The sequence below is a fragment of the Plasmodium malariae genome (genome assembly GCF_900090045.1).
Source record: "Plasmodium malariae genome assembly, chromosome: 3".
Lineage (NCBI taxonomy): Eukaryota > Apicomplexa > Aconoidasida > Haemosporida > Plasmodiidae > Plasmodium > Plasmodium malariae.
The window spans coordinates 565,328-591,244 of record NC_041777.1 but is presented as its reverse complement, the minus strand read 5'-3'; the positions used below and the strand labels follow the sequence as shown (position 1 = coordinate 591,244).

The 25,917-nt window shown below is 28.7% G+C and overlaps 6 protein-coding genes and 2 non-coding genes across 8 annotated transcripts; 6 read left to right on the top strand and 2 right to left on the bottom strand.

The window, feature by feature from the left end:
- Positions 1–613: 613 nt before the first annotated feature.
- Positions 614–6,679, top strand: PmUG01_03021800 (conserved Plasmodium protein, unknown function; the record flags this gene model as incomplete). Its single annotated transcript, XM_029008846.1, has 1 exon — positions 614–6,679. One exon carries the CDS (start codon positions 614–616, stop codon positions 6,677–6,679), a length of 6,066 nt encoding a protein of 2,021 aa, XP_028859432.1.
- A 1,571-nt stretch (positions 6,680–8,250) lies between these two features.
- PmUG01_03021700 (conserved Plasmodium protein, unknown function) lies at positions 8,251–8,628 on the top strand (the record flags this gene model as incomplete). The annotated part of the gene is made up of 1 exon (XM_029008845.1): positions 8,251–8,628. One exon carries the CDS (start codon positions 8,251–8,253, stop codon positions 8,626–8,628), a length of 378 nt encoding a protein of 125 aa, XP_028859431.1.
- Positions 8,629–9,307: 679 nt separating this feature from the next.
- On the top strand, positions 9,308–9,379 carry PMUG01_03021600.1. The gene has a single exon. It is a non-coding gene (tRNA).
- Positions 9,380–10,309: 930 nt separating this feature from the next.
- Positions 10,310–10,381, bottom strand: PMUG01_03021500.1. Its single transcript has one exon. It is a non-coding gene (tRNA).
- A 994-nt stretch (positions 10,382–11,375) lies between these two features.
- Positions 11,376–15,320, top strand: PmUG01_03021400 (DEAD box ATP-dependent RNA helicase, putative; the record flags this gene model as incomplete). The annotated part of the gene is made up of 1 exon (XM_029008844.1): positions 11,376–15,320. One exon carries the CDS (start codon positions 11,376–11,378, stop codon positions 15,318–15,320), a length of 3,945 nt encoding a protein of 1,314 aa, XP_028859430.1.
- Positions 15,321–16,493: 1,173 nt separating this feature from the next.
- Positions 16,494–19,025, bottom strand: PmUG01_03021300 (conserved Plasmodium protein, unknown function; the record flags this gene model as incomplete). The annotated part of the gene is made up of 1 exon (XM_029008843.1): positions 16,494–19,025. One exon carries the CDS (start codon positions 19,023–19,025, stop codon positions 16,494–16,496), a length of 2,532 nt encoding a protein of 843 aa, XP_028859429.1.
- Positions 19,026–20,318: 1,293 nt separating this feature from the next.
- Positions 20,319–23,282, top strand: PmUG01_03021200 (conserved Plasmodium protein, unknown function; the record flags this gene model as incomplete). The annotated part of the gene is made up of 1 exon (XM_029008842.1): positions 20,319–23,282. The coding sequence occupies one exon, from the start codon at positions 20,319–20,321 to the stop codon at positions 23,280–23,282; it is 2,964 nt and encodes a 987-aa protein (XP_028859428.1).
- A 1,056-nt stretch (positions 23,283–24,338) lies between these two features.
- On the top strand, positions 24,339–24,944 carry PmUG01_03021100 (conserved Plasmodium protein, unknown function; the record flags this gene model as incomplete). Its single annotated transcript, XM_029008840.1, has 1 exon — positions 24,339–24,944. The coding sequence occupies one exon, from the start codon at positions 24,339–24,341 to the stop codon at positions 24,942–24,944; it is 606 nt and encodes a 201-aa protein (XP_028859427.1).
- Positions 24,945–25,917: the final 973 nt, after the last annotated feature.

The following is a 25,917-nucleotide window of genomic DNA, read 5'->3' as shown; positions in this document are numbered from 1 at the left end:
AACATGAAAACGAACATGAAAAAAAAAAAAAAAAATAAACGATAAAATGAAAAACATCAAAAAATAAAAAATTACTCACATATATAGTAAAGTATAATCAGTAAAACTAAATATTTTTTTTTTTCTTCTGTGCTCTCTTTTGTTTCATGTAACATGGATTGTGTTATCTATACTTCTTTGGGAGGTTCGCTGATATGTGTATTATGCATATGTTCTTAAAACAGAACAAAAAAAATAAGGGAAAAATAAATGCATAAATAAATGCATAAATAAATGCATAAATAAATGAAAAAATAAATGCAAAAATAAATGAAAAAATAAATGAAAAAATAAACGCAAAAATAAACGCAAAAATAAACGCAAAAATAAATGAAAAAATAAATGCAAAAATAAACGCAAAAATAAACGCAAAAATAAACGCAAAAATAAACGCAAAAATAAACGCAAAAATAAACGCAAAAATAAACGCAAAAATAAATGCAAAAATAAATGCAAAAATAAATGCAAAAATAAATGCAAAAATTAAAGCTAATATAAACGAAAGAATAAACGAAAAAATAGAAGGAAGTGAAGTGGAAGTGTCCAGGTAACAAGCGGGAAAAATCAAGGCAAAATGAAAACGCACGCGGACCATCGCAAAAACAATAAAGACAGAAAGAAAAAAAAAAAAAAAAAGAGAAGCGAATATGTGGATGTGAGCTACTCAAATAAAAGCAAAGTTAATATTAAGAATATAAAAACGTTATATAGTATATTTTCTTATACGGATAAAAATACCAATTACCAAGATGAGGAAGAAGAGAATGATATATTTGCAAATAATATACTAAAACGACATGCAAGAAGAAATAGTAAAAGCTTGTATTACAACAATGGTAAGGAAACTATATTAAACAAAATAAATTATAATAATTTAAGCTCTTTTATTAATAACGATATATATAATAATTGCAACAGGGAAATATTAAGTGACACAGAAAGAGAAATTGATCTAGTTTTTAATAGTAACATCGATTTATATCATAGCGATAAGAATCCATCGAATGATACTCCTTTTTTTAATAACGGAAAGGGTGTGCTAAAAGATAAAAGTATTTATGATCAAAGGAAAGAGAGCATACTAAATGGAGGGAACAGGTTCAGCCAAATTTTGTATTTCGAAAATGTGGAAGGCTATAAGGCATTTAACAGTAACAGTGGAAAAAACTGTAGCATTGGGAGAGGCATTAAGGACAACATTGGGAGGAGTATTAAACGCAGAAGTAACAGCAGTAGAAAGGGTAACCGTGCTGTAAATGAAACTTACAAGACGGATGAAGAAAGAATATGGGATGCCTTGGACTATCCATTTGTTGGTAGTGGTACGCGTGGGAAAGATAAAGAGAAAGAGAAAGAAGGTAAATTATGTAAAAAAAGCAGTGTGCAGGAAAATTGTTCACACAATATTTTTCCTCAGCATAGTTTTTTTCATTTTTCGGATGAACCATTAAGTAACGAGTACGAGTCAGAGTTTGGAGAGTCGTTTCGGAAAAACAGCTTTGAGGGGACCCATAAGGTACAAGATAGTGATATGTACCCATATTTTGATATTTTAAGTCTCGATTCTAATAGTGGTAGAAAAAAATCTGCAATTTTGCATGACTTTGATCAGGCGAAAAATGAAAATAGTAAAGATATTGAGTTTTTCCCTGTAGACTCATGGGAAAAAATAGACATCATAAAACTAAACGAAGCAAACCATTTTAATAACGTATTGAGTGACTGTTCAGAAATAAAAACAAGCGAGGATGAAAAAATAGATGTAATAATCAAAGCAGGAGTAAATGACAAATATTATATACATGAGGAGGAAAATTTAAAGGAGTTCAATGAATTTCAAGTTAAAAGTAATGTTGAAATATCAAAGGAGAAAGAAAAGGAAAATGATGAAAACGTTTTTTCTAGTTATGTTTTTCTCGAACAATTAAATGAGGACTTACTACTGTCCGACTTGGCAAGTGGTAGAAGAAAAGGAGTGGATGTTCATTTCTACCATGATAACTTAAAAGATGACAAGGGAATTAATACAAAAGACTACATACCTTCTGTAAATATAAAAGAAAAGGATGAAGAGGGGAAGCAAAAAAAAGGTATATCTATTTCAAGTGAAATATACTATAATGAAAAAGAATATAACTCTCTTCCAATCAGTACTGAAGAGGATCATTGGAAGGACCAAAAGTTAGATGCATTCTTTTTTGAAAATGAAGCGAAGGACTCGATTCTCTTGGATCCTATAACGGACAGGAAAATAAAAAAAAAGGGTATGAAAATGAGAAGTGAAGCAGGATTGGAAGCGGGATGGGAAAAATCAAGTATATTTTTTGAAAAATTTTCAAAAAATGTAAGTGTTCCTTCCAACCGAGTGTCTGCCTGCCCAATTAGGAATAACGAAATCGATGAAAAAAAAAAAAATAAAAAAAATAAAAATAATAATAATAGTAGTAGTTATAATAATAATAGTAGTAGTTATAACAATAATAGTAGTAGTTATAACAATAATAGTAGTAGTTATAACAATAATAGTAGTAGTTATAATAATAATAGTAGTAGTTATAACAATAATAGTAGTAGTTATAACAATAATAGTAGTAGTTATAACAATAATAGTAGTAGTTATAATAATAATAACACCATGAATGATGTTTATAAATCTAATTATGACGATGTCAACTTGGTAAATAGTACAGAATGTGCATTATACAATAGCAAGCTTTGTTCCCCTAGTAGTACTTTCAACCATTGGGACAACTGTACCAACATGATGACTTATACCCCTGTCAATATTGCACATAACGATGTGAGTTTTGGAAGCATTGGTAGTGAAAAGATGAACCTTTTCCACTTAAACGTTAATGATGTAAAAGAAGACTATTTTGAAGAGGTATTTTTACATGAAGGGGAGATGAATAGTCATACTGTATGCACTCATGATGATTTGTTTTCATATGAAGAGAAAGGAGTTAGTTCAGATATCGACATTAATATAGGGGCTAATAATTCTAAGGAAACAGATACAAAGGGGAGTTTATTCTCTTCAGAACAAACCCTTTTTGATGATAAAATGGTAATAAATATGGACTGTTTAAAGAAACATATGAACGATTTCTTCATTTTTGACCATAACCAAAGTATAGATAGCACAAATGGTTTGGACAAAAGTATGTACGATGTGAATGCTGATAAAAAGAAAGCTGCAAATGGAAAGATAACACCATTTACCGAGTTAACGTCTTTGAATGATAACTTCTTTTTTCCATTGGAAGGACTTAAAGAAGAAAAGGACGCTTTCACCTCTATCACTGAGTCATTTGGACAAATGCAATTCCAGCACAGTGCATTAGATGAGGGGGTAGGAAAAAGAGAGCAGTACCCCCATAATGTGCACGATGGAGCATTTAAAGAGGGGAAGCAATCAGAGTGGCAAACAGAGCAACACACAGATCGGCATATAGAGCAACAAACAAATCCAGCGGATGTCGAAATCCACCTGGACGAAGTGCACTGTAGTCCCATCCACAGTGATATCTTTTCTTTTCTTCAAGAAGGGGAAGAAGTACGCATGGACGGAGTGGTAGAAGAGAAAAAAGAGATGCAAATGCGTTTTATCTCAAGGACAAATAGAAATAGCATTGTTATGGAAAAGGAAAAGAACGATGATGAGGATATAGTAAAACAGAGTTTACAGAAAGGAATAGAATGTAAGGACGGTACTTATATGTGTCTAAATAATGTAGATCATTATATGAAGAGAAATCACACGGAACTTGGAACAGACTGTGAGAGTAACGCTTTTTTAGAAATAATAGAAGAGATAGAAAATATCAGTAAAGACATAATTGGAAATAACATGAACGATGAAATATTTTTTGAAAATGAAACAGGAAATTTTAGCAGTTGTATAAGTATTGATGCAGAAAAGGACAACTGTAACGAGGAAAGAGTGTTAAGGGATGAGTTAAGGGGTACACTATATGTGAATAGATGCATGAGTAATAGTAGTAGTTATCAGTTTAAAAAAACAGAGAATGCCTCTTCCAATGAGATACACCTCAGTGACAAACGGTATGATGATATACACCTATATTTTGACCATTTGAATAAACTTAATAGAAGAAGTATTACGGGGGAAGCCGAGAATTCCTTAGATAAGGGAAAGAAACCAAATATAGAGATACATACGGTAAATAAGAAGCAAGGTAGTACTACTAGTAAATGGGAAAAAATAGATAGAAAAGCACATGTTGATGGAATGATAAAGATGAATAACCAAGTTGATTATAAAAATAGGAGTGTTAATTTTGATTCCTTTTTTTTGAATCAAAAGAAGAAAACAGAGGAGGGACGACTTCACATCAAGTCGAATATACTACCTAACGAACAAGAATTAAAATTCTATGAATCTATTTACAATATACTTATGAACAAAGAGTATATAGAATCATTTCGTGTAATAGAAGAGAACGCAGATTCAAACTGTAGAGATATAGATATTTTTAATTTTCAAATATATTTAAAAAGAGTAAAGAATATTATGAAAAGAGGTTTTATCGATATGTATGATTATACAGACTATACACATATACTTATAGATGATATATTTTATATGAATATAAAAGAATTTTTCCTTTTCAATATATACATAGTAAATATAAATAAATGTATAAACAGAAAGAATGTTCTAATTAATAATATTAGCAATACTCATAATTTTATCAACGATTTTTATAATAAATATGAAAAGGTTCTAACACAAGATGAATTTTATAAAAACATAAGCTACTCTCTTTATTTCTTAGTTTTTATAAATTTGCTTGTAGATATGTCATTTAAACTGCTTTGCTGTGTTAAAAAAGTAAATCCCAATGAACTACTAAAGAGAGTAATAAGTTATATACAAGAGGAAAAAATGATGCACGTATTGATAGAAACTTATTCCTACTTGTACCATATTTATGAAGTGTTGACCAAACGTACCCTAGATGAAAAGAGAAAAAAAAAAGTAATAAAAATAATTCGAAAAAGCAAAAGTTTTAAACTAGTAAGTAAATATATATTCAAAATAAATAATTCTTGTTTTCATCTCTTACTATTTTTCCTTCCATTATCTGTTCCACCTTTTAAAAATAAAACGAACATTTCCGAGTATCTTTTAAATTACTTTTTGAAAAATATCAACAAAATTATTTTTAAATATATAAAGGATGAGAATGGTAGTAAGGCATTCCATGTTGAACGTACACATGCACAGGATGGAATAGTTCATTTAAAGAAGTCTTATCCTCGAAGGGAAAACAATACTAAAGAAGAAGTGGTATCTGATGGAAAGAGGTTAACAAGTGAGGATGGAGAAACACCTACACGTGTAAACTATAACAATGATTCATATTTGAAAGAAAAGGGAAAAGGGACAAAAGATTATGAAATAAATAAATGTATTTTGAAAAGACAAGCAAAGAATGAGTTGAACAAGACCGACAAAAGGTATACGAACAAGTGGGAAAAAATTGAGCAGCAACCTCTCCTTTGTAAGAATATAGGAAACCTGTTAAATAAAAACATCAAAGGAATAATTGACAATATTGTAAAGAACAATAAAAAAAATATTTGCTTATTGAAAATAAAAAAATTAGAGCAATTATTTCTATATTGTTTTCAGCAGAACAATAATGAAAAACCTACAAACAATTTAATATCTGTTTTAACAGATATACATATTAATGAAAAAATTGAACATATCGAAAATATATTAGAACTGTATATAAAAAAAAATATATACTTTTATCATACCTTTTTTAAACGTATTATACCTATTGTTAATAGTATAACCAATATTTTTGAAGATTTAGAAACTCTATTTTCGTTATATATTAATTATAAAATTAAAAAGAGGAAGAAATTATTTTATTTTTATGATCCCTGGTTGAGTAACTATGACACCTTTTTATCCTTTACACAGTTGGATGCAATGAAAGTGGCAGATGACCATGTGCATGCAACTTTGTTTCCTCACCAAAAGGGGCAGTGTGGAAAAAAAAAAAAAAAAAAAAAAAAAGGATACAGCGGAAAAATGCAGTTAGAGGTGGCACACGAGGGAGTGGAATCGGGACAAACGGAAAATGAAAATGTAGAGAGGAAGGAGGGGAAGAAGGAGAAGGAGAAGGAGGAGGAGAAGGAGGAGGAGAAGGAGGAGGAGAAGGAGGAGGAGAAGGAGGAGGAGAAGGAGGAGGAGAAGAAGAAGGAGAAGAAGAAGGAGAAGGATGAAGATAAGGATGTGAATATGGATGTGGATGCGGATAAAGATGACGATGAACATGTGAATGAGATGCTCTGTCAGAGTACCTGCGAAGCGGAAGACTTCATAGGCGATTTCAAAACAATGGATAAAAATTTCGTTACAAACAATATATTTCATGATATAAAAAATTTTTACGATATAAAAAATATTAGTCATATACTTTCATATGTAGCTAGCGAGAAGAATACCTACAAAAGCGAACACAAATATAGGAGCAATTTGAGTGAGAACAAATTAAAGGAGTATTATTCGTATATTTTAAAACTGTGTTATGATGAGAGATATATAAAAATAAACACGAGAGCACTTAAGTGTCTCTTCTTTAATTTGTACTACAGTTAGGCCGATGATCGCGCGTAACACACGCAAGTGATCGTCATGCCATCCCTTCCTTTTTTTTATTTTAAAAAATGAACTATTCTGTCTTTTAAAATGGTATAAAATACTTTTTAATTTACATGTGCATGTGTGTACTATTAGACGTTTTAAGGGTCGATCTCCTGAATATCGCCTCCCCCCCCTGTGCATATTCATATGTTTGCTTCTTTTTTTTGCATTTCCTAAGATATATCTTACATGTCCGTAAAAAACATTTAACAGTTTCGTCCCTTGAAAAAATAAGAAAAAAAATTAATCATTCTGAAGCGGCATTGAAGCGGTACAATTATAAGCGGAACAATTATAAGCGGAACAATTATAAGCGGAACAATTTTAAGCGGTACAATTATAAGCGGTACAATTATAAGCGGTACAATTATAAGCGGTACAATTATAAATGGTACAATTATAAGCGGAACAATTTGGAGCTGCTTATTTGACGCAGTTTTATTTTCCTTTTAATCCTGAACACAGGAAAAGTTCTTGTTGATCATTTGCAGCATTTGTGTTATGTGAGATGTCCATGAATTTGTACATAAAAAAGAGGGGAATAAAACCTTATGAACGGGGAAGAAAAGAGGAGGAGCTTTTTAATAAGCTATTTTTCACCTACAATATATAATGATAGGTCTAAAAAAAAAAAAAGAAAAATTCAGGAGCAACTTGTTCGTGATACCACTAATAAGTACATGCGTATTTACATATGTACATACATATATATATGTATATGTGCATATCTACAGAAGCACATTTCTGCGCTTCGTACGTTTAAAAAGAGTACAATTATCTCTTAACATTTTTCAATAGGAATATATTTATTTCTTTAATTCACTGCAAAAGGCTTTTTTTTTTTTTGTAAAGATTTGCCAGCAAGTTGTGCATACTGCACTTGTAGCTACACACTTTGTGCAAAAGGGGGATTTTGTAAGTATGTACAATGATCAAAAATGAGTAATGAAGAGTATGCCTACATATGAGTAGTTGTAGATACAAAAGTTTTCATTTTTTTTGCGAAAATAAGGGGAAAAAAACGAGCAAGTTTTAATTTTAACAATGATTTTTTTTTTTTTTTTTATTTCATTTTATTTTGCTTCATTTTTTTTTTTTTTTTTTTTTTTTTTTATTTGACCGTTGATCGTCCTGTGTATATGCATTTTCCAGAGTCCCTTAACATTTTAACACACTAACAATTTGTATTTTTTCATTTTTTCATTTTTTCATTTTTTCATTTTTTCATTTTTTCATTTTTTCATTTTTTCGTTTTTTCGTTTTTTCGTTTTTTCGTTTTTTCGTTTTTCCCTTTTTAAGCTGTCACATTTGTATGTACCAAGATAAGTATATCCACCGATAGGAGTTAAAATCTGAGGGGCATACACAAAAGAAGTCTATTTAATGTTCTTTATGTTAAGAAGTCGATCTCTTGTTTCTGTTTATTTTAAAAAGTTCATTTAATTTATTATTTTCCCCTTATTTGTCTCTCTTGTTGTTGCTTTTCCCCCTGTATCGGTGAGATGGAAAAAATAAAATTTTTTATTATGACCCTTTTCATAAATCTCGCGCTGAATAGATATGCAACAGTAAAATGTGAAGATAATATCTTTGAGGAAATACCAGTAGAAGCAAACAAACCGTTTAATGAAAACATTATGAACATTTTAAGTTCAGTAACCTTAGGTCAAAGTGTAAAAAGAGAAAAAAATGTTTTATCGAACTTGGCTAGTTACACACAATTACTAAAACTTGTGAGTTCACTTGATTCTCAGGATGAGGAATATGAAGGATTATTTCATATTAATACGACAAAAAAGAGAAGCAATAATAAACAATTTGAAATTATATACTCCCCCAAAAAAACTTACAAAAATAATGTAAACGATGTGAAAAAAGAAATAAACAAAACACTATTTGGGTAGAGCGAAAATGGGGAAGAATAATTTTTGTTGTATGTTCTTTTTATATTTTTTTTATTTTATTTTTTATATTTTTTTTATTTTATTTTTTATTTTTTTTTTTTTTTTTTTTTCCCTCTAGCACTCTTTTGTCCAACATGTAGAGCAGATTGATGTACTTGTACCTTCTCGTGATATTCACCAGCTTATCTTTGTTCATACATGTATACATAATTATGTAACCATGTGCATACAATGACCTATAACTGTATACATATATATATATATATATATATGTGTTTGTATGCCATTACGCTAAGCGCTAAAACGCAAAAGCAGTAACCACAATATCGTACTTGCGTTATGATGTAAACGCATATTTGATATGTTAACTCCTTTTAACTTTGCAATAAAATTATTTATTTTTTTTTTGAAATTGGAATTATGATAAGCCATGCTGTAAATAGGATACATATATGTACGTATGGAAATATGCTAGTACCAAATAGTCATAAACTGGCACATTGTTATATAATAAAAAGCTTAAATAAGTAATAAGTAAAAAGTATATAAAAAGATGAAGTAATAAGCAGGGGAAGAAAATGAAAGTTTACATATGCTATCGTATTACTGGTATTTAATTGAATATAGTAATTTGTAAGAATGGTATATAATAAATATAGATGATTACTTATTAATTATATCCCACGTGGTCTAGTGGCTAGGATATTCGGCTCTCACCCGAAAGGCCCGGGTTCAATTCCCGGCGTGGGAAAAATGAAAATTAAGATTAGCGTTTTCAATAAAGTTAATTTCAATAAAATAAATATTTATATAAATATTAACATGTAGAAAGAATATTTTTAAGTTGTAAAATTGATGGTAAAAAATGATATAATAAATAAACATAATATAGTTATTATATATATATATATCATATTATCATATATAATATGCTTATTTATATGTATATAATGTGTGCGCAATAAATATTTTTGCAGTATTTTCGATTAAATTTATAAGCATTATTTTACGCGTGGTAATTTTAAAAACGCATAAAAAAGCAATAATTTAAACGATTTATTTTATATATTTTTTGTTTTAAAAGAATGATTCTTTTTTTTAATTTTTCTCATTAATAGAAAATAATATTCAAGTATTCCATTTACAGTTAAGGGAAAAACAGTGCGAGTGACAAACGAGAAATAACACATTACAGTAGTATAAAATTTCACACGAGAACTATAACCTTTTTAAATTACAAACCAAAAATAAAAATTATATGTCAATATAAAAAAATTATTTCTACATAGATTATCAAAAGAAGAAAATGATACAACACTGATATAGCGCAGTAATGATAAACTGCTAACTTATATATAATTTATTACCTTTTTTCGAAATTAAATAAAATGTATTATTACTTTGTATTATCACTGATCTAATTCTTCATAAAAAACATAATTTATTATATAAATACATAAAATAAGAAAAAAAATATTCATCAAATAAATGAATTTAACAAAATTATTTAACAAAATTATTTATATTTAACATTGTTTTTTCTTCATATATATGCATAATATATATATATACATATAATATTTTATTATGTTATCTTCTTTTTAAATTTTACGCATATTTTAGTTAATTTTATAATAATCTTTTTTATCATAATATTTATACTTTTATCTTTTCAAAAAATTGGACAGACGGGGAATTGAACCCCGGACCTCTTGAATGCAAATCAAGCGTGATACCACTACACCATCTGCCCTAATAATAATAATGTGCTATACCTTAATTATAGCAAAAACTTTAATTTAAAAAACAAAAAGAGAAATTTATTCCCTTTCCGCGAAAATTTATAAACACAACCTCTATAAAAGTAAGCACTTAACATCACATTACTTATGTATATATGTATGTATATATATATATATATATATATATATATATATATATATATATATATATATAAATATATAAAAAAATATTATAAAATTTTATTTTTACAAATTCTATAAAACTTCATTTTTTTTTTATTTGTAAGCAAAAAAAAAAAAAATTTTAAATCGACGTAGTACTTTATTACTTTTCAAAAATTATAAAAAAATGGAACAGTAGGGCGCGTAGTTTGAAATTGAAACTAAAGCTAAAAGGAACTGAAACAAAAATATTTTTTCTTTTTTTCACTTTTTTTCTTTTTTTCATTTTTTTTCTTTTTTTCATTTTTTTTCTTTTTTTTTTTTTTTTTGCCTTTTTCGCTATTTTTGTGAGATTATTGGGAGGCTCATCAAAAATGAAAAATGTTTAATACATCGAAATTCAAGGACCTCCTTCGCTTCCGGGATCATCTGTCACCATTGCACTAAAGTACATGTAGATAAGTATACGCAGCTTTAACTATTATAAAATAAAAATAGTAATAATAATAACATTAAGCTAACTTTAACTGCGCGTATTTTTTTATTTATCATTAAAAATAAACATGACGTGGTCAGAAATATGTGCGTTTATTAGTTGCCTTCTCTTGTCCTTTGGGATATAAATTAAGCAGCACAGTTTGCGAGGTTTTGTTTTGCTGTACTTCATTTTGTTTTACGTTATTCTATTCTTTTTATATTTTTTTTTATATTTTTTTTTTTTTTTTTTTGCCCCTTAAATGGGTAAACACTTCACATTCGTGTTTTCCCCTTCCATGCAATTCACATGACTGAAAGTGCTCGTATAAAAAAAAAAAAAAAAAAAAAAAAAAAAAAACTCAATAAATGGTGTCAGTGGAAAATGTAAAAAATTTAGTAAAACTTTGTCGAATTTTCCAAAATGTTAAAATTTCACTGAGCGTAGAAAGTGGTAGGAGCAGCTGTTTTTTTAGGACTGTTGCTACTGATGTGGCTGCTACTGCGGTTACTGTAGGTACTCCGATGTCTGGTTCTATCACCGCTGCTATAACCGCTGCGGCAGGCACTACTACCCCTATCACGAACAATGTCAAGGAGAAAGAGTCGAAGAGCGAAGCCGAGGAAAACTATTTAGCAGAGTTTGTTAATGGGGGAAAAAAAATAATATATGACAATATGAACGATTTAAATGCATTATGCTTAACAAAATTGAAAAAACTCAAAGCGGATGTACATATACTAACGTCATCGAACAGGGAATACGTGCCATACTATTTTTATGACTTCTTCCTCGCACACTATTCTTTTCAAAGTAATTATAATAATTGCTTAGATAAAATTGAAGCGTTAAAAAAAATGAATGATAGTATAGGAAATAATGAAATGAAAGCGGAACAGATAATAGGTAATAATTTTTTTTTTTGTTCATCTGAAGATAACACATTCATCATTAAAAATAGAAAATTAATAATTTATGATAAAAAAGAGGAAAAAACGCACATATATTGTAATAGGGAAGCTGTTCAAAAAGGAATTTTCATTCACAACAACTATGATAAATACGCGCCAGACGCATTATGCACCACTACAGATAAATGTAGTACACATTACGATAAAGCAGTTTTGCATTATAATGAGGTAAACCATATGAACATTGATTCATTTATTAAGTTAAGTCTAGAAAAAAATTTTCGCATGAAATATGTTACTACTGTTCAATATTGTTTATTCCCATTTTTTTTAAAGAATTTTGATGTCCTAGTTCATTCATTTAAAGGTACTGGAAAAACGCTAGCTTATTGTATACCACTTTTACATAAAATAATAGTCCAAATAAATAATTTGAAAAGAAATTGTACAATAATAAAAGAAAATTATGTTCTTGCGCTTGTTGTTTGTCCAAATATAATTTTAGTTGAACAAACTTATGCAATTATTAAAAAATTAATTATGTACCATCCATGTAATATCATATGTCATTATATACATGGAAGAAAATATATGAACATGCAAGACGAAATTAATGAATTAAAAAAAAAAAAGCCACATGTAATTGTAACAACACCTGTATCTTTTATAAATCATATCAAGTTTTCAACAAATTTTTCAAGAATGTTTTTTTTATGTGATACATTAATTATTGATGAAGCTTATTTTCTTTTAAATCCAAACTATCTTAAAAATATTTTAATTATAAAAAACGTTTTACCTAAAGGACATCAGACAATTTTATTAACATGTCTTGTTAATAATTTTTTAAAGCATTTAGCATATAGATTTTTACGATTAAATTATGTGCATTTAAATTTTGTTGACAATTGTATTTATGACAGCAATATTTTTCATGCAGCTGCTCTCATGAACATAATCAATTTTAATTCAAATGAAAAATTAAACTACATTAATTATATTAGTAAAAATAAAAACAGCCGCCTTTTCCAGTTGCACCACGAGCTTAATGCTAAGTTGATAACTATGTATAGACATAACATATTGAACTGCGACGATTTGGGAAAACTCTGGCATTGCAAAGACGCTACGACATTTTATCAAAACGTCAACGCGTTTAACTCGTATATAGTGAACAGCTCTGTAGGCAGTTCATCTGATAAGCAACTGGACTTTCAAAATGATTTTTTGGCGGGGCACAAAAGCGGTAATAAGAGCATTAGCATCAATAGCAGCCGTAGCGGCAACATCAGTAACAGCAGCTGTAGTACCAAGGTTGATATTGGGCAAGGTGAACAAAGCAAAGAGCATTTAGGGAATGACGCACCTGATGGAAAGGGAAAAAACAGTAACACCGAACACAGTGTAAATGAGAAAAATAATTTAAACTTGTGCGATAAAAGAAACGAACTGATGGATGAAAATAACAGTAAAATAAATACTAAAAGAAAAATAAAAAGACGGACGGAAGAGATTACGGAAGAGATTACGGAAGAATTCATATATAGAGGTACTCAAAATGATGAAAAAATAAAAAAATTAAAATTAAATAATAGTGATTATAATAATTACACAGTTTATAGTAAGAACTGTGTGAAATATGAAGAAAATAAAGGGAAAAATATACCTACGCACATATTTTTAAAACAAGAATATTTAATATACGAATCGGACAAACTTGCTTTAATATTATTCAATATAATTTGTAAAGAGCTTTTATCAAATGATAATATAAATATTGTTATTTTTATGCCAACAGTTAAAATGGTACAATTTTTTTATGTCATTTTTAAGCATTATATATTTAAGGGGTACATATTTTTACTTTATTTAAAATTGAATAATTCGTTAAAAAAAAAAAATTTATTTTTTATATCCCATTATTATGATAAGGAAAATGTAAATTTTTCTGTTTCTTCTGATCCTTTTGTTTCCATTGATCATGTCTTACCTAATTCGTCAATCGAAAATTCCAAAAAGGAAGTAAACGATTTAGGTAAAGGAAAAGATGCATTTTGTTACTTTAGCGAGGAGATTTATGCTAATTGTAGCAAAAGCAGTGAACAAAGTGAAATTCAATCGGACTGTTTAAATGAACAAAATGAATATAAACTTCAGGATGAAGAAGAATTTTGTTATGAAAAAGGAGGAGAAAACAATACAATATATCAAAAAGAATATGAACAATTGAAAGATATGTTAATTTCCTGCCTACACAGCAAATTGAGCTTGGATAAAAAAATATATACATTGAATAATTTTAACAATTCAGAAAAAAAAAAAAAAATTTTATTTTCTACCTCTATGGTATGCCAAGGAATTGAAATAGATAATGTAGACTTAGTAATACAGATAGGTGTGTGTGCAAGTATTGATGAATATATTTTAAGGACAAACATTGCTACAACAAAAGCTATGCAAGGAAGAAGCTTATTATTATTAAACGAATTAGAGGGACATTATTTATTTATTTTGTATAAAAATAATATTATTATTAGTAGCATAAGTAAGAATTATTTAAATTATATATATAAGGAGAACAATTTGTTATATACTTTGTTGAAGTATAAAAGACGCAATAAAAATGTGAGTGAGAATAGCTTACAAAAGAGCAATTATATAACAAATAATTTAATAAAGGTTAAGAAAGAAGACAATAATTATGATTACAATTTGGAGGGGGAACAAATTAAATTATGTAATGAAGAACTACAAAATTATGGTGATAATATAGACAAAGGGGAAACGTTCAATTTTTTTTATAATTCTCAGATAAGACATGTTGAATGGCATAAACATAATCATTTATTATGTTCATGTGAATTGATGTACAGATCATTACTAGGTTTTTATTGTGAAAAAAACGAAAATTTTAAATTTGAAAAATGGCAAGTACCAAGTTTAATTAAAAATATCATTTATTCTTTTGGCTATTTTGAAAATTTTTATATAACAAAATCCATGGCTGCGAGACTTCAAGTTCTGAATGCGCCTGACGTGTACATAAAATTTCATGCAAAATCCAAGAGTGTGTTAATGTCTGCACTGCCGTCTTACAAAGGGTACAAGTCCAGAATTAACGAATTAAACCACAAATGTTATGCGGGAGGAAGTTCTACGAGAAGTTCAATGAGCAGATCAATGAGCAATTCGTCAAATAACGTAATATATAATGGAAAGGAGTCCACGTCTACCGAATCCTACAATGGAAGCGGCATTTCTTTGGGGCATACTCGAGTAAATCGAACTATTTTAGAAGAAAATTCAAGAATGATGGACGAATATACAAAGGGAGAAAAATGCAAAAAAACATTTATAAAAAAATGTCCTTTATATTTTCCAATTCAGAAATATTTATTATAACATTTTGCAGAGATTTAATCCTTTTACCGTTGTTTTGACCAGCTTTTTCCTTTCGTTCATCTGTCCGTTATTTATTTGCGTTTCATTGTTTTATTATTTTATTATCTCTTTATTTTATTTTTTAGTTATTTTAGTATTTCTTTATTTTATTATCTCTTTATTTTATTTTTTTTTTTTTATTTCATTTTATTTTATTTTACTTCATATCATTTCATATCATTTCATTTTTTTTTTTTTTTTTTTTTTTTTTTGTTCGGAAAAAAATTATTAGCTAGTTACGTTAAATAATTTATCATGCTCAAATGAATAATTCATTTTATCCTTTTTAAATTATTAATCACCACTGAGCCAGTTTTTGTAAACAGTGTTTATATATATTTCCTTAAGGGCTTGAACATACGTATACACACATATTAAGCTGTATCGAAAGTTCTAATATGCATATTAAAAAGAAGGAAAATACCACATAATAGATATAAAAATGAAAAAAGTGAGTACGTGAATATTTTTTCTATTCGTTTGTTAGTTGTGTTAAAATGGACATTTTGTTTTCCTTCTTTTTGTTCTGTTTTGCTTTATTATGTTTTCTTCTGATATGTCTTATGTGGGTAAATTTTTTTTTTTTTTTTTAAATTCGTTACCACAGCAACTTTAAAGCAGTATATATCGGCAATAACAAATAGGGTCAAATGTACAAGATGAGGGGTTAAGGAAAAGTAATACGTAAAAACACGTTGGAGAAACAAACGAAAAAAAATAAAAATAAAACAAAAATAAAAATAAAAATAAAACGATAAAAATATAAATATATATTAAAATAAAAATAAAACAAAAACAAAAATAAAACAAAAATAAAACAAAAACAAAAATAAAACAAAAATAAAAATAAAAATAAAACGATAAAAATATAAATATATATTAAAATAAAAAAAAAATAATCGACCTAAACAAAACAAAGCGAAACAGAACGAAACGTAAACGAAGGGGGTAAAATTTGAAAAAATTTGAAAAGATCAACACACACTATACTGTCAAAATGGACAAACAAAAAACAAAAAAAATGGAAGGAAAAACATTGAAAAAGGGAAAACGTTACACACAAGCACACATCCCCACACATGAAAAAAAAAAAAAGGAACACTGTAGCATTACGTAATTATACTTAGTACATAATCACATCACTAAGTTATTGTTTCTCCTAAGTGTGTTAATAATAAACCTGGACACACACAAAACTTCGCGCCTGTTCTTACAGGCATAAATAACAACATTCCCCGAACTAAACAATAAAACAGTCCTAACAGAATTTTGGTTATTTCCTTTGTAATTATAAATGGAATTATTTTTAACCAAGTTTTCTAAATTGGCTTGTTCAATTAATTTATTTATAAGATTTTGATCTATTTTTATATATATAATGTTATTAATATCAGTTAGTATATTTTTAAATTCGTTATATTTATAAAATTTCATTATATCAAAATATTTTAATTTAATTTTAAATACACACACAAATTGTTTAATATAAAAATAATTCATATCAAAAATGATATCATCTCGAATAATATATTTCCATTTATGATAGGTGTCAAATTTATATATATGCTTTTTGTTAAACACCTTTTTATTATTATTTTGAAAAAATAACTGTTTTGCGCGAGAGGGACTCTCCTCACTCAAATTTATTTTTTGTACTTTCATGGAGTATACATTTTTATCATATACATGTATATTCTTTTTTTTTGAATGTTTTGATATATAATTTGTGCTATTAGATGGGGTTATTATTATGTCATCGATATTATGCTCACAATTTTGATGAAAATTAGACTCATTTGATGGGGTATCTTTACAGCTTTTTACGTCTTTTTTTTTTTGGCTTATCTCATTTGAAAAAGCATTGTTAAGATTGTCAAGATTGTTAGGACTGACGCACATACCATAATTGTAATAATTTAATCGTTCATTTTCACTTGAATATGAGAACAGATCGTTCCGATTTGAGTCTTTATTTAACGGCTCGTCGTACTTTTTTAAAAATTTTAACGGAAATTTTTTATTGGGGCTTTTTTTGGCATTTTTTGCAATTCCTGCACTGTTCATATTTTTGCAATTTTTGCAATTTTTGATAATTTTATAATTTTTACCATTTTTACCATTTTTACCATTTTTACCATTTTTACCATATTTACCATTTTTACCATATTTACCACTTTTACCATTTTTACCATTTTTACAATTTTCATCATTTTCATCATTTTCATCATTTTCATCATTTTCATCATTTTCATCATTTTCATCATTTTCATCGTTTTCATCATTTTCATCATTTTCATCGTTTTCAACGTTTTCATCATTTTCATCAGTTCTTATAACAACACCAAAAATATTGCATGTATTTGTGTTTGTGCGATTATTATTATCCTTCAACAATTTTATGCTTTTTTCTTCGTCTTCATCGTCTTTTTCTTCCACCTCATTTTCTTCTTTTCGTGGTGGTGGTCCTTTCACGCAAAATTCGCTCTCATAATTTTTTAATTTCGACTTAACTTCTTCAATAACATTTTCGCAAAAAATAATTGCTTCTTTCGCGTTCATGCTGTTTGTTACAGACGAATTAATTGCTCTTAGGTCGTCCGTACTCAAACCAGCGCTCAGCTGTGAATCATCATCCGTGAAATTGCTGATCATTGGGGTGTTTTCTCCCTGCTCTTCCATGTCTTCCACTTCTTCCACGTCTTCCATTTCTTCCATTTCTTCCACTTCTTCCATTTCTTCCACTTCTTTTTCTCCCGCATCATCCCTCTTTTCCAAATTTGCCTTTTCTCCCAATATGTGCTCACTACATCCTTGACCACAATCTCGAAAATACCTTAATTCAGCATTCGCGTTTTTAGCGATGGGCAATACATTGCAGGCGATATTTACCTGACCATGTGCATGTTCATCTCTTAAACATTCATCATTTAAGACAGGTGTAAAATCATAACAGATAGGGGAGTCATTTCGTCTAGAGTCCACCCTCCTATGTAGATCTTCACCAAATCTAGGATAAGAATTGTCAATATGGGTACGGTTAATCTTACCATTTAAATACATCCAGAATGTTTTATATTTCAATTTTTTAACTACTTTTATTAATATTAATAACATTTTCCTCAATGTAAGTGCACCATGTATATGTATCGACCCATTTTTATGAATAAAACAAACAACATATGGATTTTGAAAAAATATTTTTACCACATTTTTTCGAATTTTATAATTATGAAAATAAATGAAAAATAAATTTTTTTTTTTTTTTCTTTTTTTTTTTTTTTCTACATCATTTTTATCTTCATCTTCATTTTCACCTTCATCTTCACCATCCCCTTTAAAAAAAGACTCTTCAATATTTGCATTAAAACCTGTATCATCATATATTATTTCGGTATTTTTAAAAGACCTTGCGATTAAAATTAAATCATATATGGAAAATTTACATCTTAGGTTCATTGAAACCCATATGTTCTTTATGTATATATTCAAATGAAACACATCATCGTATATTAAATTATCATTAGCTTTTAAAAATTTCTTTAATTTTTCCTTTCCTTTTTCGTGCATACATTTTATCATGTCACAATGAATAAAACTGTTACCGCTGTTCTGGTCGAAAAACAGTTCGCCTCTTTTATCCCTTTTATTATTCCATCCGTGCTGCATTTTCGCACTTTCACCTGTTCACCCTTCTATACTAATGTAATTAACTAGGCTTGTTGTAACAGTGAGGTATTTACAGTACACATGTACATTTCTTTTGTAGAAATACCTTCCTCTTTGGGGTTAACCCAAACACATACTCCTCCCCCCAAAAAAAAAAAAAAAAATAAAAAATAAAAAAATCTCTTCGTTATAGGCTTTTTTTATTCTTCATCCGCTGGTTAAGCATAATTTGTAATTTTGCATTTTTCCCCCGAGAAAAGAAACTTAAACTTTTGCTTTTTACGGGAGTACGAACTTGTTTCATATTCAAAAAGGGGTCAGCAAAGGAGTTACATATGCACCAACATATATGTATATATGCGTATGTATGTTCATACGCTTGTAACGTAATACAGTACGAACGGTATACTATTTACATGTACAAAATGGCACAATATATATCCTGTACAAATTTGTGCAAAAAAAAAAAAAAAAAAAAAAAAAAAAATAAATAAATTCTTCAGCTTTTGCTTAAATGAAGAAAACATAAAAAATGTACTCAGAACAAAATGGTGGGAGACGATGTTTCGTTTTAGGGAGTTCATTACCCTTTGCAAATTTTTATATTTTTTTAGGTAATCTTTTTAATATATATTTTCCTTTTTTTTTTGTTTTTCGAAAAAATAAAATTGTGTCAAGGACGTGGAAATATGTACACATATATATATATATATATATATATATATATCGCGCTGTAGGTATGCTGTATGCATATATGTATGTATTCTTGGCAAAGAGTATAAGTAGCCTTCTCTCTAAAACTTCAATTCAGTTGAGGGAAAGCCCAAGCCGAAATACGTAGAACATTCAACACTTTGTGCATATTTAGGTTTATTTTGAGCCGAGTAATTTGTGCATTTGTGTCCTTTTAATAATGTATTAATTTATTAGTGTATTAATATATTAGTGTATTAAATATCAGCGTATTAATATATCGGCGTATTAATATATCGGCGTATTAATATATTAGTGTATTAAATATCAGCGTATTAATATATTAGTGTATTAAATATCAGCGTATTAATATATCAGCGTATTAACACATTAGTGTATAAATTTATTGATGTATTAATTTAGTAGTGATTTTTTTTTTTTTTTTTTTTTACCTTTTTGTAAATCCTTTAAGCAAAAAATACTCCTTCCATTTATTTCTCTGATAATGAAAAACGTGGAAGGCTATGAGGATATTATGTAGCAATATCGACTACAAAAGAAAGAGAAAAAAAGATGCAAAATGTTATTATGAAATAATTAATGCATCTCGTTTTACTTTTATACATCTTATATATTATTTGTCATGAGTACTTAACAAAATGTATATATTTAAAAAATGCACCAAAAATAGACTTAAACTTTTTAAGAGTACATTTTGATAGCATAAAAAGAAAACGACTTAATAAGAATGTTAATTTAAAAATAGAGAAACAGATTAACGATATTGTGTTGGGACAAATAGATGAAAGGGGAAAAAGAAAAACGCTGTTAACCAAACATGAATGCACAGGAAAGGAAGACGATGATGATAGTGAAAGGGGGGAAAGGAGGGATATACGAAGAAAACTTTTTCTGAAAAATATTTGCTCATTAATAAATGATGAAAATGACGAAAAGACGAAGGAGCTAGAGGAATTGAAAATAAACTACAGCAGTTTGATAAGTCCAAGGATTAGCAGTGTTAGCAGTGTTGGCAGTGTTGGCAATGTTGGCAATGTTGGCAGTGTTGGTAGTGTTGACAATGTTGGCAGCACAGATGACGGTTCTGCGTTTGCTACCCCGCGCAAGGACTTAATACAGGGAATAAACGTAGAAAACCAAGAAGAGATACAACTCGTGGAAGCCTACTGGTTGTGCACACTGAGGAACAAATATTTTTTTTCATTTTTAAAAAATAAAAAAAATTTACTATTCAGTGTAAGTGCAGGTGTAGATTCACTGTGTCTTCTTTATTCCTTCCTTTTTGTTATTTACAAAATTATAATAACGTATGCACACAAAGATAGCGACAGTTATACATCTTTAATGAACAGAATAAACAGTGCATATACCTACACTCATGTAGATATTAGCAAATTAATTTACAGAAATAAATCTGAGCATGTTCATTTTTTTGCCTCCATTTTAAAAAACATTACTGTTCTTTATTGCAATCATAAGACAAGAGATGAATGCAAGACAGAAAGGAAATTTTTAAAAAATATTTGCAAGATTTACAATTTGAAATTTAGAACGAAAATATTAACAAGTAGTAGTTTGAGGAAGATGAGGAAGAAAAATGAAAGTCAGGGCGTTAATAAAAATATGAACAATTTTTTACTGTTAGCAAGGACCTGGCGAAGGAATTCGTATGTGGAGCTAACCAGGCAGATATGCAAAGAGGAGAAGAGTGGTTCGGATGATGAAGCGGTAGAAGTGGCAAAAGAGATGGTTAAATCTGTAGAAGGGATGGCTGGTCAAGTGGTGGGTGACCGAGTGAGGGGAAGGATTTTCCAAATGGTGAATGCCCTCCCCTGTACATTGGGCATAAGGCACAACTATACGTACAAAAAGTACACGTCAGCTATAGACACATACATAAGGATTAGTTGTAAGAAAAATATTATGAACATATTGTTAAGAAGCCAAAGTATGAATGAGAAGAATTTTCATTCCTTAGACAGTACTATTTGGAATGTTTTGAAAAAAATTAAATCTCTAGTATTTATAGGTCATCATAAAAATGATAGCAATGAAACTGTGTTGTTTCAATTTTTTAGAGGAATATTTATTAAAAATATAAGGGGTATAACATACCTAACATATTTTAAAAACTGTTTCTTATACAGACCTTTTGTTAAATTAAATAAAATAAGCCTTTTTAACTACATGAGATCTATAAATAAAAGTTGGATGTTCGATCGATCAAATGAAAAGATTCATATTTCAAGAAATTTTCTTAGACATGTTGTAATACCGAACATATCTTTCGTATTAAAGGATAAAGGGGGTGTGAAAAGTAGATTAGACACCTTTTCACCAAGCGTTGATGGTAGTACGCCTACTTTTTCATCTCTTTATATGAACAACGATACGATATTATCTGCGTCTGATCAAAGATATAGTGAAGAGAAAAAAAAAAAAAAAATGAACATAAATGGAGATCATAACGTGAATAACGTGAATTGCACGAGCAGCATGAATAGCTCGAGCAGCATGAATAGTTCGAGCAGCATGAATAGCTCGAGCAGCATGAATAACAACGTAAATGTATCTGACAAAAATTCCGAAATGAGAGGGTGCCATGTGTACATGTACCCCTCTTTAGATAAGCGAATAAAAAATTTGGTATCTCAAGCAAAGAATTTAGAAGAACATGTGCATTATCATAATAACATATTTAATGCATACCTAAAAAATAAATATTACGATTCTGTAAGTAGAAGTACTACTGGAGATAATATCTTTATTAATGAGTATACAAAAATGCAGAATAGTTTGTATGACTCCTTCTTTTTAGAAAAAACAAGAAACGATTTAATTACAATCAATAAAATCATGTATCAAAATAATGTTTATTTAAAAATTTTTAACTTTCTTGAGTTTTTACTTTTACCTTCAAAATTTATTCAAATGGAAATACTATATAATATCGTAAAAAAGTATGCAAGTGGCTCTTTTAGTTATAGGCACATTGAACGGGTTTACAATACGCTGTTTTTATTTGTACGCCAGAATTATTTATATGGGCATGCTCAAATGTGTAAAGATGGTGTCAATATGAATAACGAATATAAGTTAAAACAAAACGAGCATTTCGCAAAGAAGAGCAATAGTGAGGATATGCAAACTGTGATATACGCAACTCCACAGCAGACGCAATTGAATCGAAAGAATGACATGAAGCAGAAATTCATAACTATAGATCTAAACGCCCGAAATAAAATTCTCGTTAATAATAATTTTTTCCGGATTATTAACATTCCCAGTAAAGAGAAGGAAGATGTAGAGGGAAACATGGAAAAAAAAAATGTACCACATGAAATTAGACAGAAAAGTTCCATTATATATATTCATGATAACATATCAGCAACGATTACCCGTATATATAGAAAAGATATTATTAATGCAAAGGCAGAGATACAAAAAAAAAAAAAAAAAAAAAAAAAAAACATACCTACTTATTCATTCGAAAGAGAAAAAAAAAAAAGAAAGAGAAGTTTCACATACATATTCGCTATTTAAAAAAAGAGGATTACGTTTATTATGAAAAAAAAAATATTAAGGCCACAAAATTTTTAACAAATCGTAGCATACCTTACATATATAAATATTGTTTACCAGTCGTCCATATTTCTAATTTTAAAACAAAAAATAATATACTTTTTTTCTTTCTATTTCATGAAATAAAAAATGAAAATTTTTCTTTGAGACAAGTAATTCAAAAGGAAAGCATTAAAAAATATTTCGTCTATAGCATTCGATTTCAGATGGCCCCCCTCTAACCATCTACTGTCCATTCGTCATATATCCATACCAATTATGACGCAATAATATCGTATTTATATTGATTCATCGTTTGTTTCTCTATTATTCTTACATACAAATGAGCGTCTTCCTTTTGCTTTCTCTTAAATCTTTCCACTTATTCTACTACATTTCGCTCCATTAAACGCTTCTTACTAATTTGAAACATCCCTTTTTTTTTTTCTTTTTTTTTTTTTTTAAAAAAAAAAAATATTACAAGTGCCATTCGTTTTTGTATTTTTTTACCTTTATTTGAATATTATTCTGTTCGTTTTTTTATCCGAAAGTTTGTTAATAAAGTCAATTTAATTTTATCACTGCGGGAAGGCAGCTTAAGCGTAACACTTTGCCTGGGCAGGGCGATAAGCGTTTTTACATATATGTACATGAATAAGTACATGCATATGTACATGCATATGTACATGCATATGTACATGCATATGTACATGCATATGTACATGCATATGTATATGCATATGTTAATGTATACGTGTATATATATGTGTACTTTTTTTTTTTTTTTTTTTTTTTTTGTATTTCTTCTTCCTCTTTCCACATTTTGAAAAAACGTAATGCTAGTGCATATATATATGTACTTATACATATAACATGTAACAATTATAACAAATGACTCTCATTCCTCTTGGTGAATGTTCGATCATCGCGCAATTGATTAGAATGCTCACAATAAGCATACTCTGAAGTTAGTACGTTAAAGCTGTTCATCTTTTTTCCCGTCCCTTCTATTTTCCCTTCTTTTATTTATCGCTCGAAATGTTTGTGCCGAGTGAAGGCAAAAAAGAGGAGGATTCAATAAACGAGCCGTTGGAAATAAACATTAACAACATTGCAAATAAATTGGCGAATATATTATATATAACTAACGTTTCAATGAGAGAAAATTTTGAATTAAGAAATAATTTACCATATGCCAAATTTATAAATGATATGAAATCCTACTGTGTAAATTTAATACAGTCAATTAATAATTTAAGTAGTACTTTTTATAATTTATCGTGCTTACCTGTTCATACGATACCTCGAAATCCATATAACAATGTCCAGGATGTGAATACAATCACTAACAATATTAGTGTAGATGATTCTGTGGACAAAATAAAAGAAAATAAAAATTTACTTTCAACCTTTCACGCGAAATATAAAAAAAGTGAAGATTTTAAGAACAATGTTAAACGAATTGAAATTTTCAATGATCATGTTTTTTCAGCTTTAAATAATCTTGAACACATTAAAATTCCAGGAAAATATGAACAGGCAATAATTTTTGGAAATGTACTCTCGGAACGTTTAAAAAATAAACAAAAAGATTATGAGCACTTGGAATTGTACATTGCTAAAATAAATTATGGTCTCTTTTAGCGCTGCGCAAAAGGGGGAGGCACTCATGTAAGAGTGGGTATTTGTAACAAGTATATACAAGCTGTGCTCTTCCGTTTTGAAGTAAGAAGTAAACATACGCTTATGAAAGTAGTGGAGTGGAGTAGTGTGCAAGAGGAGCTTATTCAGGTATTACGTAGGTATTAAATAGGTAGGCATGTAAATGGTTAGACGCACAGTGGAGGGACAAATGAGCAGTTCAAAAGGCAGTGTTTTTATCCTTTTTTTGTATTCGTGAACATATGTGTACACGAATACCTATACATGTAAATATGTACATATATATATATATATATATATATATATATATATATATATATATACGTACGTGCGAGTGTGAACACGTTATTATAAACCTTTTAAAAGCTGGACAGCTTCCCATTGTGTTTATTATTTTTTTGGTGTATATTTTTTTTTAAAAAAAAAAAAAAAAAAAAAAATCTATCAACATTTATGTCATACTTTTATATAACAGTTTTTGCATCATTTTAATACGAACGTAGTGATAAGTATACTCGATGAATGGATTTATTTAGAGTTGTTGAATTTTTCGTTATTAAACGTGTTACATAAATTCTAACAAGGAACAAATTTATTCCTATGATGTTTCGTTTCAAATAATTCTGTTTTTTGGGAGACATTCCTTTATCTCTAGCATAATGGAAAAATGCTCCGATTTTCTTATAGCGGAGCAATTAGTGTAAAAGTGCCCTCTCGTGTATGGGTATATATGTCCGCGTGTGTGTGTATATGCATGCACGTATGTTTAGGTATATGCACGTATGTTTAGGTATATGCCCGTATGTATAGGCATATGCCCGTATGTATAGGCATATGCCCGTATGTTTAGGTATATGCCCGTATGTTTAGGTATATGCCCGTACGTATAGGTATATGCCCGTATGTATATAGCCCGTATAGGTATATGCCCGTATGTTTAGGTATATGCCCGTAC